Below are 17,432 nucleotides of genomic sequence, written 5' to 3'. Positions count from 1 at the left end.
TATAGATAGGTTGGTGCAGTGGGCAGATAGGTGGCAGATGGCATTTAATCCTGACAAATGCGAGGTGATGCATTTTGGACGGAATAATGCAGAGAGGAGCTATGTGATAAAAGGTAGGCCGATTAGGAGTACAGACACACAGAGGGACCTGGGAGTGCAGGTCCACAAATCCATGAAGGTTGCGTCACAAGTGGAGAAGGTTGTTAGGAAGGCTTATGGGATGTTAGCCTTTATAGGAAGGGGCATAGAGTATAAAAGCTGCCGTCTAATGCTTCAGTTGTACAGAACGTTGGTTAGACCGCATTTGGAGTACTGCGTCCAGTTCTGGTCACCTTACTACCGGAAGGACGTGGAGTCTCTGGAAAGGGTGCAGAGGTGGTTTACCAGGATGTTGCCTGGCATGGGGGGACTGGGTTACGAGGAGAGATTGAAGAAACTGGGACTATTCTCCTTGGAAAGACGGAGATTGAGAGGGGACATGATAGAAGTATATAAGATACTGAAGGGAATAGATAGAGTTAATAGTGAGAGACTGCTCCCTAGACTGGGTACGAACACGAGAGGTCATCATTTAAGGGTGAGGGGGGAGAGGTATAATTTGGAGGTGAGAAGAAGGTTCTTTACGCAGAGAGTTGTGGGGGTCTGGAACGCGCTACCGAGTAGGGTGGTGGAGGCAGGAACGTTGGACTCGTTTAAGATGCAGTTAGATAGGCACATGAGTGAAACGAGAATGGAGGGATATGGTAGGGGCTATTAAATAGGGTTAAACCTCGGGAGACACCGGAAGGGCAGGCTGTAAGATTAATATTTTTGTCTTTATTCCACAGGTGGAGGTCCACCTCGTGTCAAACGAGGGGCATGCACACGGCGGGTCGTGCGTGGGCTGCTCTTGGAAGTTCCAGGAGTGGCCTAGTACTTCATGTCGGTGTGTGTGCTTGATCCTGGACCGGTAGACGGGCACCGCAACAGCTCAGTGACTAGCACTGCTGGCTGTGCAGACACATGGATTTGGGCCTGTGTCTGTGGGAGTTTGCGCATTCTCCCTGTGGTTGCGTGGGTTTCCTCCGGGCGCTCCAGTTTCCTCCCACACCCCAAAGATGTGATCTTAGGCTAATCGGTTTTTACCAAATTGACACTATTTCTTCCCTGAATCTGACTGAGTAGGGTTCCATTCGTAGACATGCAGGGTAGAATAGGTGTAGGGTGATGCGGTGGCGCGGGCTCGTTGGGCCGAAGGGCCTGTTTCCTGTGCTGGGTTGTTCTTTGTTCTGAGTTCATCTTTCTCTACACCCTAGCTATAACTGTTACACTACATTTTGCACTCTCTCATTTCCTTCTTTATGAATGATATGCTTTGTCTGTATAGCGTGTGAGAAACCAAACTTTTCACTCTGTGCTAATACATGTGATAATAATAATGTGGCTTTGCTTGTAGTGTATGTGTACAGTTTACAGTATGATTTTATACCAATTTCTTCGTGCGTGCCCAATGGTTTAAAAAAAAAACTTCATTGTTTGCCTGTTAAACTTGAATATTTGATTATTTCAGGTATAATGTCATCTTTCAGTTGACAGCCTGGAGAATTAATAATGGAAAACAAAGGAAAGGCGTAAGCATTGAGCAGGTATTTTGCATCTGTCTTCACTGTAGAAGACACAAAAAAAACTCAAGAGCTTAGGGCAGCACAGTAATTAGCACTGCTGCTTCAACGCCCAGGGATCCAGGTTCGATTCCAGCCTTGGGTGACTGTGTGGAGTTTGCATGTTCCCCCGTGGATTTCCTCTGGGTGCTCCAGCTTGCTCCCACACTCCAAAGATGTGTGGATTAGGTTGATTGGCCATGCTAAATTGCCCTTTCGTGTCAGGGGGATTAGTGGGGTATAGACATGGGGTTACAGGGATAGGGCATGGGTGGGATCGTTGTTGGTGCAGGCTCGATGGGCTGAATGGCCTCCTTCTGCACTATAGGGAATCTATGCTTTGATGAAGAATACTTGAAAATCATGAGGTAGAAGGGAAGAACTTAAAAATTCACGATCAGCAAGAAAAGCTCCTTGAACAAAAAGCTGATAAGACCTGATGGCCTTCACCAGCATGTTTCGCAAGGCATGTACCGCACCAACGCAAGGATATTTTGGCCTTGGAGGGAGTGCAGAGGAGGTTTACTAGGCTGATACCGGAGTTGAGGGGGTTGAGCTATGAGGAGAGGCTGAATAAACTAGGCTTGTACTCGTTAGAGTTTAGAAGAATGAGGGGAGATCTCATTGAGACATTTAAGATGATGAATGGGATGGATAGGATAGAGGTGGAGAGACTCTTCCCGCTCAGAAGGGACAGTAGGACTAGGGGGCACAGCCTCAAGGTAAAGGGGGGGCGGTTTAGAACGGAGTTGAGGAGGAACTTCTTCACTCAAAAGGTGGTGAATCTCTGGAATTCTCTGCCCGTTGAAGTGGTGGAGGCTGCCTCGCTAAATATTTTTAAGACGCGGGTTGATGGGTTTTTGATAAGCGAGGGGATTAATGGTTATGGGGAGAGGGCGGGAATGTGGAACTGAGCCACGACAGATCAGCCATGATCTTATTGAATGGAGGGGCAGGCCCGAAGGGCTAGATGGCCTACTCCTGCTCCTATTTCTTATGTTCTTATGTTCAAGACGGTCTCAGAGATAGTAGATGGTAATTATTGTGAGCTTCCAAAATTCCCAAGATTCAGCAAAGGTCCCAGGCAATTGGAAATTCGTAAACATAACACTGTTATTCAAGAAAGGAGGAAGACAGAAAGTAAGTAAGTACAGGCCAGTCAGCTTCACACCTGTGTTAGGGAAAATGCTAGAATCCATTATTAGGATGTGATAGCAATTTAGTAAAATTATAAAACAATCAGGCAGAGTCAATAAGACTTTGTGAAAAGAACATAGTGTGTAACTATTTTATTAGAGCTTTTTGTGGAAGTGACAAGCAACATGGATAACAGGGAAATTGGACATCTAGTACACCTGGATTTCCAAAAACTATTCAATAGGTGCCACGTCAAAGGTTACTACATAAAATAAGTGTAGGGGGTAATGTATCAGCACGGATAGAGGATTGGTTAGTTAACAGGAAACAGACAGGAGGGATTTTCAGGCTGGCAAGCTGTACCTAATGGAGTGTCATAGATCTGTACTGGGGCCTCAATTATATAACCTATATCAATGACTTTGATGAAGGGATCAAATGTATGGTAACTAAGTTTGCTGATGAGTAGGACAGTATACTGTCAAGAGGGACATAAAGGGTCAAGAAAGGAGATTAGAAAGGTTAAGCGAGTGGGCAAAAATTTGTCAGATGAAAATATGGGAAAATCTGCACTTGTCCACTTTGACAAGAATAGAAAATATTATTTAAACAGAGACAGACTGCAAAGCTTTATAGCGCAGAGATGTGGGTACCTTGGTACATGAATCACAAAAAGTTAGTACACATGTACAGCAAGGTGATTAGGAAGGCAAAAGGAATATTATCATTTATTGCAAGGGGAAATCAAGTATTCAAGTATAGAAATGCTGCTACAGCATCTTAATTAGCGTGTGCAGTTTTGGTCCCTTAAAAAAGAACACAAATGCATTAGAAACAGTTCAGACAAGGTTCACTCGATTGATTCCTGGGATGAACGGATTAGCACATGAGGAAATGTTGAGCAGATTTGGCCTATAGTCATTGGAGTTTAGAAGAACAAGAAGCGATTTTATTGAAACATAAAAGATCCCGAGGGGGCTCGATAGAGTAGATGCTGAGAAGATGTTTCCCCTTGTGGGATAGAACATAGAACATAGAACATAGAACATTACAGCGCAGAACAGGCCCTTCGGCCCACGATGTTGCGCCGACCAGTTACAAAAACAATGACCCACTAGCCTATACCAATCCCTTTTCGTCCATAAACCTATCCAGAGATCTCTTAAACGCCCCCAAACTAGACGCATTTACAACTGCAGCAGGCAGGGCATTCCAATCCCTCACCACCCGCTGGGTAAAGAACCTACCCCTGACATCCGTCCTGTAGCTACCCCCCCTTAATTTAAAGCCATGCCCCCTCGTGCTAGCTTTCTCCATCCGAGGAAAAAGGCTATCACTATCCACCCTATCTAAACCTCTAATCATCTTATATGTTTCAATAAGATCCCCTCTTAGCCGCCTTCTTTCCAACGAAAACAACCCTAGATCCCTCAGTCTCTCCTCATAGGACCTCCCCACCATACCAGGCAACATCCTAGTAAACCTCCTCTGCACCCTCTCCAACGCCTCCACATCCTTCTTGTAATGCGGGGACCAGAACTTGTAATGCGGGGACCAGGATAGTCTAGAACCAGAGGACATTGTTTTAAAAATAGGTATCTCTCATTAAAGGCTGAGATTAGGAGAATTTATTTTCCCCAGTGGGTCATCATTCTGTGAAATTTTCTTCCCCAGTGAGCAGTGCAGGCTGGGTCACTGAATATATTCAATGCTGAGGTACACTGATTCTTGAACTTGGGAGCCAAGGATTATAGGGGGCAGACAGCTAAGTGGAGTTGTGGCAATAATCAGATCAATAATCACAAATTTATTGAATGGCAGAGCAGACTTGAGGGGCTAAATGGCCTGTTCCTGCTACTAATCCTTGTGTTCTTGTGTAAGACCTGACAAAATTTAGACCATGCAAGAACAAAGGAAAATCAGAGATGATTATATGAAAACATTTAAAATGATGACGGTTCCCTGTGTTGGGAATCTAAGGATGAGTGGACATGAACACAATGGGAGATTTGGGGCAAACAGCAAGGGGCATAAATAGATTTGGCTAGAGACCAGTCAGATGGGACTTCAAATCACATGAAGGATATGCACGGATTGCTTCCGTGTTATAATTTCTAAGCAATTCTATTCAGCAAACCTATTCAAAGTGAGTAACAAAACATACCTTGTTTGTATATTTAGTAAGATCAGCAGCAACATCAGCAGACGGAGTAGCTATAGGCAAATCAGTACTGTAGACTGAATTGGAAGCTGAGTTTACAGTTGTTGAACCGCTACCTGCCGCAGATGTCGAAGAACTGCTGGTAACCAAAGTGATGGAGGATGTTGAAGTTGCCAAAGTTGCCTCTTTCTGCTGCACAGCTGTAATTAGAAAGTTAAAGTGGGTATGAGGCTTGAGTCACTGTCCTCAAATCTGGTGCATGCATACATGATTAAAGTTATAGAATTCTAAAAACTCAACACCTAACCAAGGCACCCCTTTGGTACAAAATCAGCTCAGGCCATTTCAGATGCTACAATAATTGTGAATGTAAAGGCTATTCATGTTTGTTACAGAAAAGAATAAGCAACAGAAGGCTGTCATTCCTGTGATGAGAAGGGAGACTGGCAGATTCCAATGAGCTGTCTTGTGTATTATTGGCACCTCCAATCTTTTAGGATTTTAGTTTCTACCAAAAGCTGGTGGTATAACCTTAAGTCATCTAAGGTAATGTCAATGAGCTAAATTCCCATTGCAGATTCCTTTCAGTTTCTTAAAATGGCACTGCTGTGCATTAATCTGAACTGGGTTACTACAACTGGTCACCCTAAGACTTGATTTACCTCCCTTAATACAAAAGCAAATTTTAAATTAAATTTTCAATAGTAATAAAATAACCAACCTAATTCTGTGTTGGATTCTGCTAGAATTAGAGTTAGATACTCAAAATATTTATACCTTTCACAGCCAACCTGGTCTGGTATCGTGTTCCTGTGGTTTGAGACTGCTGTTGCTGCGGTGCTTGCACTTGCTGCTGCTGTCTTTGTACCTTCTGCATGTGCCATTTCTGGGAGGAGGTCTGAAACTTTGTCGAGGGATTCCACACCACTGCACGCTGAACAGCTGGAACAGTTTCCTTTGGCAATAGAGGCCGTTGTTTTTTAATTGGGCTATTGCTAACAGCAACAGCTGGAACTGTGGCAGTAGACACAACACTGGCAGACGTTGTAATACTGGCTGAAGGGGTCTGGCTTGGGAGACTGGGGACTGAAGAAGCAACCTCACCTTTTGGTTGACTGGACACAGTTGAAGTGGGTGATGCTTTACCTATATACATAATTAGCAATATTATACTTTCCCTTAACTGTTGAACAGGATAATCAGCAGTTAGATCCACATCTCTCTGATTATCTTTATCAAATTCTCTAAAAGGAAGGCAGGAAAGTTAGCACAGGGGGCACTGTTTTTGTTTAAGGTACCCCCCACCCATCCCACCAACTAGTTTATATTGAAAATACGTACTCTTCAAAATTCTGGTTTGAATTTTTTCTGAACCAACAGGTTTGAATTCAAGTCTCAGCTACTGCAGTTTAAAGGGGTCCGAATCAAGACTCACAAGAAAACTCTACGTTCCTGCACCCTGAAGCAAGTTCACAGAATCAGAGAATTCTTACAGCACACGAGGCAGCCACTTGGCCTTGTGGCCAGAATTTTGATGTCCACAGGAATTGGAGCAGGCGAGGGGTAGACAACAGGAAGGTCCGTTGACCTTGTGCAGGATTTTACGGTTTTGGGACGGGTGAGGCCGTAAAATCCTGTCCATCGTGTCTGCAGTAGCTCTCTGAATTAGCATTTCATTTAGTGCCATTTTCCTGCCTTCTCCCCATAATCCGGCACATTCTTCATTTTCAGATAACAGTCTAATGCTGTTTTGAATGCCTCAGTTGAACCTGCCTCCATCATACTCTCAGTCAGTGCCTTCCTCCTGCCTTCTCCCCATAATCCTGCACATTCTTCATTTTCGAAAAACTGTCTAGTTCCCGTCTGAATGCCTTGATTGAATCTGCCTCCACCACACTCTCAGGCAATGCATTCCAGACCATAAGCACTCACTGTGTGAAAAAGGTTTCTTATATTGCTTTTACTTCTTTTAACAATTATATTAAATCTGTGTCCTCTCATTCTCAATCCTTCCATGAGTAGGAACAGTTTCTCCTCATTGACTCTGCCCACTCCCTAATGATTTTGAATACCTCTAACAAATCTCCTGTCAGCCTTCATTTTCTCAGGAAAACATTCCAACTTCCTCAAAGTACTCTTACGGCTCAAGTTTCTTGTTCCTAGAACCATTCTTGTGAATATTTTCTGCATTGTCTCCAATGTTTTCACCTCCATGCTAAGTGCAGCACCAAGAACTGAACGCAATACTCTAGTTGAGACTGAAATAGTGCCGTATGCAATTTCAACATAACATCCTTACTCTTGTAATTCAAGCCCCTAGTAATAAAGCCCAGGACACAATGCTTTACTAATCGCACTCTCAATCTATCCTACCACCTTCAATGGCTTATGCACATATACACTCAGGTCCCTCTGCTCCCCTTTAGAATTGCACCATTTATTTTACACTGTTTCCCACATTGTTCCTACTAAAATGAATCATGTCATGTTTCTCTGCATTAAACTTAAGCCATCCATTCCACCAACTTGTACATGTCCTTTTAAAGTTCCTCACAGTTCACAATGCTTCCAAGCTTCATATCATTTGCAAATTTTGGAACTGTGCCCTGCACACCAAGATCGAGGAGGGTCTGTGGCAAAGGTTAGCATCCCTGGCTCTGAGCCAGAACCTCCAGGTTACAATTGCCACCCCAGGGGCTGATGGCCAATGAAGATACATTCATAATGCGGCCAAACAGGTTGAGTATCAACTTGCAAAATCTTTCCAACGTGCCACTGGCTGGCAGTAAGAGCAGGAGAGATTGCTGGTCAGCCACACTTGATGTGGAGTGGTACCTCTCAAGCTATAAAGCTCCAGCGACAAGCTAGGTGATCTGTTCCAGGTAAAACTCACAACGGAAACAGATGAAAGTCTGACTTGTGCAAGAAAAGAAACAATACCAAGATCTAGTTCACTAATATACATTAGGAAAAGCAAGAGCCCTAACAACTGACTCCTGAGGAATCCTACTACAAGCCCTGAAAAACATCCATTAACCACTCCTCTTTGTCTCACATCACTCAGTCAATCTTGTATCCTGGTTTCTGATGGCCTTTTTTTTTTAACCACCATGAGTTATAATTTTCCTCACAAGTCTGTGATGCACCACTGTATGAAATACCTTTTGGAAGTCCATGTACACAACATCAGCAGCATTGTCCTCATCACTGTATTACCACTTCAAATTCCCAGTAATTCAGTTAAACATGACTTCCCCTTTAAAAAAAATCCATACTGGCTTTCCTTTCTAAATGCTAAGTATTTGAACACAGCACGTTTTAGTTCAACCGCAAAAATTAACATTTAAAGCAAAGATTCCAGACTATATTTCTGAAAGAAAATCTGTTCCACTTTGAGGTGGAAAATACTTTGAATAAGAAAATGCATCCTTCCCAAGATTATGGTATTTCTTCATTTCAATGCATTATACCATGGGAATGAAATCTACACCAACAAATTTAATATCGCATTCAGCCATTCTGAAGTTTCCACTATGGTGCCACTTTCCAGACAGTCTGAATATACAAAGATCATTACTTGGTAATTTGAAATTTAAAATAAAATCCAAATCTCAATGTGTTTCCACTTTTGTTAATTACAGTCGGATGATCCCATTGCATCTCCTACATGTTAATCATGTTACAGATGGCTTTAAATGGTTCTATAAACCAAACTAGTTGGCTTTCCAAAAGTGGAAATTTTGAACAGGTCTCATCCATGGCATTTGAATATTAAAAGCTACCCAAAATATAGCCTTGAAATAGTAAGCACACCATCACTGGTCACCCACCAGGTAAGAGAAAGCGTTACAATATAAAGAAAACAAAAGTTTAAGATACATACATTCTGTATTTGATGGAGCTGGTGATTCCTTCAAAGTCGGCGTTGGGGTTTGATCCTTTTTGCTTTTCTCCCCTTTCTTGCTTTCTCGTACAGCCTCCTTACTTTCATCTCCCAGATCTATAACCAGTTCATTCTCAGAATCAGAATCAGAGTCCAGTCCCAAGTGCACTGTTGGCGAGTCAGTCTCATCTTTATTCCCTAGTTTCTCCTTTGCTGCCTGATGGAGATTTTTCATTTTCTCAACAAGTTCTTTGTCAGGGTCCCCGTTTGCCTTTTCCTGTCCAGGTGCCTCAGTTTTACTCACAGCAGAACTCGGACTGCTTTCTTGCTTTACTTCACCATGAGCCACTACCTGTTTCGGCTTCTTTTTCACAAAGGGCGAGTCCTTCTCACTCCTGGTACCTTCCTTTTCCTCTCCCTCTTCTTGTCCATTATTTAGTTTGGGCCCTTCATCACTGGCATATTCACTTTCAGAGGTGTCCGATTTTTCTGAATCCTCAGAGTCACTATGTTCCACTCCTGCATCAACATCTTCTGTGATTTCATTTATTCCTTGGGACAACAACACATCCGATTTTCATACAGTACTAAAATCAACATCTGGAATAATGTCAATCAAGTCTCAAAATAAACGCCTACAAATTTCAAATGCTGATCAGAAACATTACAGTAGATGAATATCCCTACACATGTTCTAATGTCCTTTAGGGAAGGAAAATCTGCCATCCTTCCCTGGCCTGGCCTAGATGCGATTCCAGATCCACACCACTGTGGTTGACTCTTAAATGCCCTCCAAAATGCATGACATTTAGGGATAGGAAATCAGAGCTGGGCCCAGCCATTCCATGAATGAAAAATAATATTGGGAACATTTCCTACTTAATAACATACAACGCAATAATGTGCAACATGTCAAAACTAGTCAATGGAATGCAATGGCAAGATGTGTACAACAAAAATGACATGATTTTACCCTGTTAAAAGCAAATTACTCCAGATGCTGGAATCTGAAACAAAAACAGAAAATGCTGGAAAATCTCAGCAGATCTGACAGCATCTGTGGAGAGAGAATAGAGCCAACGTTTCAAGTCTGGATGACCCTTCTCTATGCTTGATAATGCTCATAAAGAGCAGCACAATTTAAATATTGCCAATGAAATTTATTTAATTTCAAAAATCAGCAAAGGAGTGTGCAAAAGAGAGGAAAGAGCAAATCTCGAAATGACATTACATCATAAGAACTTGCAACAGCCAAGAAAGTGGCTACAATCAGATTACCTACACACCACTCCCCACTAAAATCCCTCCAGCCTTTCTGCTTTTGTTTAACCATAACATATCCCAAACTTTGTGTTATTGTTATGACTTTATTCAGTTCCAGATTTATCCTGCCTGTGGCTTTCAGGGCAGGATCAATGTTGATATGTGCTAACAGACTATTGATTATCACATCTTGATATCAATATATACCAATAGACAGCTGATTATAATCTTACAGCAATTACCATCACCATCAAACAATAATCAAAATTTTATCAGATTAAGTTGTATTTGTAGGTGTTGGGGGAGCATCATAACTAACCACAGGAATATAGCTAATCGAGTAACAAATGAGAATTTAATGCATGAAAGAACAGATTCTACAATTAAAGAAAGCAGAAATCTATGAGGGACTCAGACCTCATACTGTAGATTATTAAATATTCATCAGAATGCTTACAGCTATTTCTAAATTGTTTTTAAAAAACTGAACAAAGATCCTTAAAACGGCGGAAACTGTGTCTGTCTGTGAGCTCAGGACAAAAGTAGCCACTTTGCAGTTTTGGAAATCTCACACTTCGTTATCTCTAATGAGCTACTAATAATCACCTCGGGACAGCACAGTCCAACTTCAAAGGGGGCTACATTGAAGGCTTTTAGTATTTGATAATCCAGGCTGGCCAGCAGAGACGGAATGTCTCCTAAGACAATGATCACTCAAACATTCCTTTTAACCCATAATTGCTAAGACATGTTCAGCCTGGAAGAGAGAGCCAATTTACAAACATTTGATAAAAATCCTTTGTTGAAGACATTATGGGAAGGAAAAATCACATGGCCTGGGCCTCTGGCTTGTGGAACAAGTAATATTGCCTTGCAAAGCTGAAAAGCTCAGTCTGTTGTTTAACACCTGACCCAGGTTGGACACCTGGCTCCATCTATCCTGTTTGAGTTGGAAGTTCTGCACCATCACCTACAAGACTGATTCACAGCCGCATTTCTATCTCATCATGCTAAGTCAACACCATCAGAAAAGTGAACTCTACAACATCACGTTTCAGCCCACCAACTTCTTTGAAGGAATACCTCATTACACTTTGATTCTAGACTCTGAAACCCATGTCAAACAGCAATCACTTCCTCTGTGGTCTCCAAACTATAAATCTTTCTTTTCCCTATCCCACACATTATTGTCAGAAGATGAAGGAGATGCTATGAACCCTATTTTCAGTGCATGCAAGTAAACTAACCTATCAAGTTCATCCTATCTTGAGTTTGCTGTGGGGTTATCAATTCAAAATTGGTTCGCACCAAAACCAAGGGTTTGGGAAATATGCCAGCACTTATAAAGAGGGAAATGAAATAAAACACATTTCTGTTTATGGAAAATCTCAGGGGGTCTGATAGCATCAGTGGGGAGAGAATAGAGCCAACGTTTTGTGATGAAGGTCACCTAGACTTGAAACATTGGCTCTATTCGCTCCCCACAGATGCTGTCAGACCTGCTAAGATTTTCCAGCATTTTCTGGTTGTGTTTCAGATTCCAGCATCCACTGTATTTTGCTTTTATTTTTCTGTTAATGGGCATGTGGTGCAAGAAAAAAAGTGTTGTTTAAATTCTGATCACAATAAGACAAAAATATTGAAGACAGCCCTTTCAATAAGTTAAGGCTTCAATGTTCAAGTGAATGAGGGCTGTGCTCCATAAAAATATCTCCACTATCTCCTGGAGTATGGCTCCTTGTTGTGCAAATACCCATTGGCAATGCAAATACTTCAGCTTTTCTGTTAGGTGCTTCAGCAAGCTGTTTGGTCATGGAAGGTCTTTTTTTTTCTTATCACATGTCATACCTTTGCAGCAGTTGTCACTGGATATTATCAGGAGCAGGAACTTCAGCTACCTTTCCCCAAGGTGGACTAAATGTAGCCCTGGTTCAAATCAGTTAATAGCACCAACTGCAAACTAAAATATACATTTTCTGGGCTGCATGGCTTTATACCCTTACTGTATTGTAACATTAATGTAATTGGATGCTACACGAAAATAGGGCACATAATGCTCATGGTAAAACATGTTGAATGTTTCATTCAGCTAGCTTCAGCACACATTAAACATATCTGCATTGAACAGATTACAAACAAAATAGGCAAGAGTAAATTTGCAACTGAAATGGAAATGAAAATATTTTTAAGTTACATCTTAAGGCTGGCAATTTAAGGGGCAGCATGGTGACACAGTGGTTAGCTCTGCTGCCTCACAGCACCAGGGACCTGGGTTCAATTCCAGCCTCGGGTCACTGGCTGTGTGGAGTTTGCACATTCTCCCCATGTCTGTGTGGATTTCCTCCAGATGCTCCGGTTTCCTCCCAAGGTCCAAAGTTGTATAAGATGTGCCATGATAAATTGCCCAAGTGTCAGGGGAATTAGCAAGGTAAATGAGAGTTACAGGAATTGGGCCTGGATTGGATTGTGGTCGGTACAGGCTCGAAGAGCTGAATGATCTCTTTCTGTACTGTAGGGGTTTTATGATTCTATGAACTTCAGTAGTGGAGTGCTGGGCAGCCACCTATTTGAAATCCTTAACTCAGAAATCATTCCTCTGGAACTTCCTTTCAGTGGATGGGTTTTGGCAGTTCATGTTCAGAATCTTAGACCATTCATTAGTGCACATTTCCCCATTTTGATAAAAAGGTGTGGCGAAATACCAACGCCACATACTTCAGCCAATTAAACAGGATGGTGAGCAAAATACTGACTCTCATACCTTCCTAACCAATAACTGTGGAAGGAGATATTTTGAGAACTCATGAAGTCCAGGCTATGTGCTTACTGTCCTTCCTCCCTCCCCCTACCCCAAACAAAAAAAAAAGAACGCTTTCTTGAAATGAACAAAAATTTGATTAAATCCTCACCTAGTTGTGCTTTACAACTTTCTATCGTCTTGTCGAGGTTAAGTAGGAAGCTGCTCCGTACCGGTTGCTTCTTTGGTGAGGTGAGGAGCACCGGAGTTGACTGTAACACAGCTTCACTGAGCTCTTTTAGATCCATCTCTGCTTTACTGCGATCTATTGCGTGACAAGAAAGAGCAAAACATTAGTGAGAAGGCAGGATCAATTTTCTGTTCGTGACATCTGAAAAGATAGACAGGTGAGCAAAGTCAATATGCTACAATGGCACAATACATTAGCGTACCAAAATGATGCACATTAGGGATACTATGAACATAAGGAGCTTGCTAACTGAAACAAAAGTGAAATGCTGTGGATGCTTGAAACTGGAAATAAAAACAGAAAATGCTGAAAATACTCTGCGGGTCTGGCAGCATCATTGGAGAGAGAAACATAAGGTCTCTGACTTCCAGCAGAATCCTGATATACTGATGAAAAGTCACAGACCTGAAGCATTAACTCTGCTTCTCTCTCTCCACAAATCCTGCCTGACCTGCTGAGTTTGCCAACCATGAGAGTGCTTAAACCAATAAAAAGAACCTAAACAAAAACTGGCGTCTCATTATTGGAATGGAAATGAAAAGCAATGGTGCTGAAGACATAAAACAAGCAAAACGATAGATAAATGGAGAAGGTAAGTTTTTGCTTTGAACTGAACCAATATATGCTCAATATATAAAAATCTTTCTGGCTCGGTGTACTTTATGACTTCCAAAATATGATAAAAATTCTATAAGATAACTGGGGCTGTGTGCTATTGGGAACTAATTTACTAAATCATAACATTGATCGCTATGTTAAGAAGGACAATATGCTTCTATTTCAATGTATCTATATCGCTCCCAAAGAAATTGCACTCCTTGCTCCACTTCCTCCTTCACCACTTTCCAGGGCATGCCGCACATCCTTGGACAATCTCATCAAACATGCATACGCACCCCTCCCACCCAGCCTCTTTGTCTCACTGCACTTTGACCAAGAACACCACAAAACCAATGGAAGAACATTTTGTGGTCACAACTAACCAAGGTTTAGGTTAAGGATGCTGCCCGTAGGAGGGGTTTTCAAAGTCCTTTCTGCTTTAGCAGCAATGGGAGTGGAGGACTGAGGAGAGAAGGGTTTTGGGCTGCCCGACACACTGCCAGCTTGACTCGTCTTCACAGATCCAGGAGAAGCTGAAAGAGGAAACAAACTGGATCAATGTGGAACTGGCAGAGAATTCCAGGTTTTGAACAAAGTTTGCAACCTGCGCCACAACTGAGCATAAAGTCAGTAGGAGGATAAATGTTACCCAATAACTGCACACAGTGTACAGTCAGTCAATGAGCAGAATATTCTGTTTAACCACCGAATATGGAATCCATCAAACCTATGAGGGACTCCCGCATAACTCTTGACTTCCTTCAATCTCACAAGATAAATTCTATATTCAATGACAAGCCATCAAATATCCCCACATTTCCTTTTGTTCATTTAGAATAACAATGATGCATAAGTCTCTTGATTAAGTTTCTGAACTAAATTCTCAAGAAGTTTGGCAACTCGGCTAACAAAACAGAAGGCCCCGCTACTTAAAACATGATCTTTTAGATGTTGGCAACACTGGCTATCCTCTACAAAACGGTATTCACCATTTAAATGAAAATGACGTGAAAAAGTACTATTCAAAACCCAAGAGCATCTATTTTTAAAGTTTTTCACTTCACTACGGCTGCACAAGCTCTCTGGAATGTTTGCTAACTCTGGCCAATATGAATTATTCCTGCTTCCCAATGATATTAAGAGGGACGCAGTCACATGTATCACAATTCACTACATGAATAACATCACTGTAACTCTTTGTTCAAGTATCACCCCCCCCCACCCCCCCTCTGCTGTACTATAAATGTCTGCAAAACAGAAGAGGCCTTCTTCAATGAAGGACAACTGAGAGCAGGCTTACTACCAAGCTGTATTATGCAAATAGAATGAACTGTATAGAAATGAGCTTATGTCAATGAAATCCCACATGCTGGGGCCAATGAAGTTAAATCCCTCCCATCGGGTGCTTTCATATAGCTTTAGCAAAAAAAAAGCCAATTTATGTCCTTGCCTCTCCCTCTTTCCCTCCCTCACCCCACTCACCCGAGGGACATTTAAGTTGGGGCAATCATACCTGTGTTCCTATCAATAAAATCCATGGACTCCTCACTTGCACTGAAATGACTGGAAGCTGCTTTCGCACTCTTTTCTGCAGGTTCAGTTTCTAGATCAGAACCAGTGTGCACCGAAGAGTTTGTACTCATGGGCGAGCGGGGCATGTCCGTTAGCGAAATTCTCCGACTGGGACCACTGATTAACATGGACTTGCTGAGGACTATTTTCGGTGATGCTGTCATATCAAAGTTTAATTTCATTTTCTCATATTTATCAGGTTTGGCAGTCCCAGCTGCTGGGTTCTGGGGATCTTTTAACATCTGGAATTGGTTGTTGGGTGTGTACGGTGACCGGAAAGGTGCATAATTGAACACCCCAAACTTTTTACGAATGTTCTCTACATAAACCTCCATTTCTTGCATTGCACTGTTGAAGATGCTTTTTGTCTTTTTCACAGAGAATGGAATTTCCTTTGACATGAGGTAGCAGTTGTTTATTGGAACCCATGCCCTGCATTTCAAAGAGAAAATATATTTATTAAAATGTGAAATTAAAGTACTTTGCTTCAAGGACTAATGTTTTTTCTGTATTATTTCTGGTTTTATCAGCTCCACCTCCGAATAACAAAAATATCTTACTTATGAAAGCATAAAGATGACCTTCTCTCAAATCACAACCCGCATTTACTTTGATTCAACTGTCGAAGTACGAGGGAAAATCCTGCAGGCAAATCCTGCAAACAACTGTACCATTTTCTCTCACCTGCTACTCTCACGCTCTAAATGGTTAAATTATTCAGTCCCCAAAAACAAGATTTTGTTTATAAGTTGCTTGTATGAGGCTATCTTGTTGGCTCATTCTGCCAACTGCTCAGCGTGGAGAGCTGACAAGATCAGGTGAGAGGCAGAAAAATTGGCAAGGGAGGAGGGTGGGGGCGCCTGTGCAATGGTGACCCCAAACCTCAGCAGCCTGCTTCCCGGTGAGGCTCCACCCCACCCCTTACTGGCACAAATTGCCAAGGTGGCACTTTTTTTTGGATGAAGTGCCGAAAGATTTCATTTTTCAACTTTCTGAAAAAAACGAGTCAGAAACTTTCCCATTTCCATCGCTCACTCAACACTTAGAATTATTTTGGTAAGATTGCCCCCATTGAAATTTTTAAAAGGAGCACTTGGCCACTGTTGTAAGTTGACATATTGGCCTTGATTTTCTGAGTATAAAGCCAACAGCAACCCATTAGGTGGATGCGTTCCTTACAGTTACAAGCAGCTACTTGGTATATTGGCATGATAACAATGTAGCAGGGAGAAAAGTTTTAAAAATACTGTTAAACTAATAGCTTCTTATGTGGTGCCCTTGTTTTCGTGGTTACCGGCACAAGTAACAGTTCTGTATTCTCTTCCTCCATCTCTCTACAAGAGAGAGAAGGAACACTCAATGACATTGAGCAGTTGCTAAAAGCAATACTCAATGCCAGTTTCCTGTTCAGAAGAGAACACTGTAAATCCTCCTCATGGTTTGTGAAACCACACTCTTTAGAAACACATTTCTCTATGAAAACACTATACAAATGATCCCTAAGAGTTCTGTAATGAATGGTACTTTACCAGAATGCTGTGTTCTCACCAGGATACAACCCAAATTTAGAAAAAAAATTATATAAAATATACTGCTATTTATCTTCCCCCATTTTAAGTGAGCACAGAACAAATATTTCACAATCATAGCCTTAACATTTCACTGAAATTATGGATCGAACTACTAACAAATTAGTGATGCTTCAGATGAAGATTTCATGGCATACACAGTGTTGCATTCTGTAGCTTTCCGCTACAGCTATGAACGTTTTAATAAATGGGGACACTGTCCGCCAAGGGAACCAGCTAAATCAGCATTGCTTCTGGTATAAATTAGTACAAAGAACAGTACAGGCCTCCAAGCCTGCGCAGATCACATTGTCCTGTCTAGACCAACCACTTGTATCCCTCTATTCCCTGTTCATGTGTCTATCCAAATAAGTCTTAAATGACGCTAACGTAGCTGCCTCAACCACCCCACTTGGCAGTGCATTCAGGCTCCCAGCACCCTCTGTGTAAAAAACATCCCCCCCGCACATCTCCACTGAACCTTTCCTCCTTTACCCTGAACTTGTGCCCCCTTGTTATTGTCATTTCTGCCCTGGAAAAAGATTCTAACTGTTCACCCTATCTACAACCCTCATAATTTTATAAACTTCTATCAGATTGCCCCCTCAGCCTTCGTCTTTC

At 41.9% G+C, this 17,432-nt stretch overlaps 1 protein-coding gene and 1 non-coding gene across 12 annotated transcripts in view; both read right to left on the bottom strand.

The window, feature by feature from the left end:
* zmynd8 (zinc finger, MYND-type containing 8) overlaps positions 1-17,432 on the bottom strand; it is a 104,014-nt gene that overhangs the window by 19,092 nt on the left and 67,490 nt on the right. For 8 of the 11 annotated variants that reach the window (XM_080204713.1, XM_080204714.1, XM_080204717.1 and 5 more), the window contains 6 exons: positions 15,185-15,675; positions 14,055-14,204; positions 12,994-13,146; positions 8,822-9,373; positions 5,716-6,084; positions 4,942-5,138 (listed from right to left, as the gene is read on the bottom strand). In XM_080204713.1, coding sequence (XP_080060839.1) covers positions 4,942-5,138; positions 5,716-6,084; positions 8,822-9,373; positions 12,994-13,146; positions 14,055-14,204; positions 15,185-15,675 — 1,912 coding nt within the window. The remainder of the gene's footprint in view (positions 1-4,941; positions 5,139-5,715; positions 6,085-8,821; positions 9,374-12,993; positions 13,147-14,054; positions 14,205-15,184; positions 15,676-17,432) is intronic. The other 3 variants (XM_080204719.1, XM_080204721.1, XM_080204722.1) reach the window with 2 other exon arrangements.
* On the bottom strand, positions 16,549-16,758 carry LOC145354133 (small nucleolar RNA U3). The gene has a single exon (XR_013888811.1). It is a non-coding gene; the product is annotated as a small nucleolar RNA U3 (small nucleolar RNA).

This window comes from Carcharhinus amblyrhynchos, chromosome 16, assembly GCF_965287045.1.
Source record: "Carcharhinus amblyrhynchos chromosome 16, sCarAmb.v2.hapA, whole genome shotgun sequence".
In the NCBI taxonomy this organism is placed as follows: Eukaryota; Metazoa; Chordata; class Chondrichthyes; order Carcharhiniformes; family Carcharhinidae; genus Carcharhinus; species Carcharhinus amblyrhynchos.
The sequence above is the reverse complement of the archived record's forward strand: the minus strand, read 5'-3'. Positions and strand labels throughout refer to the sequence as shown.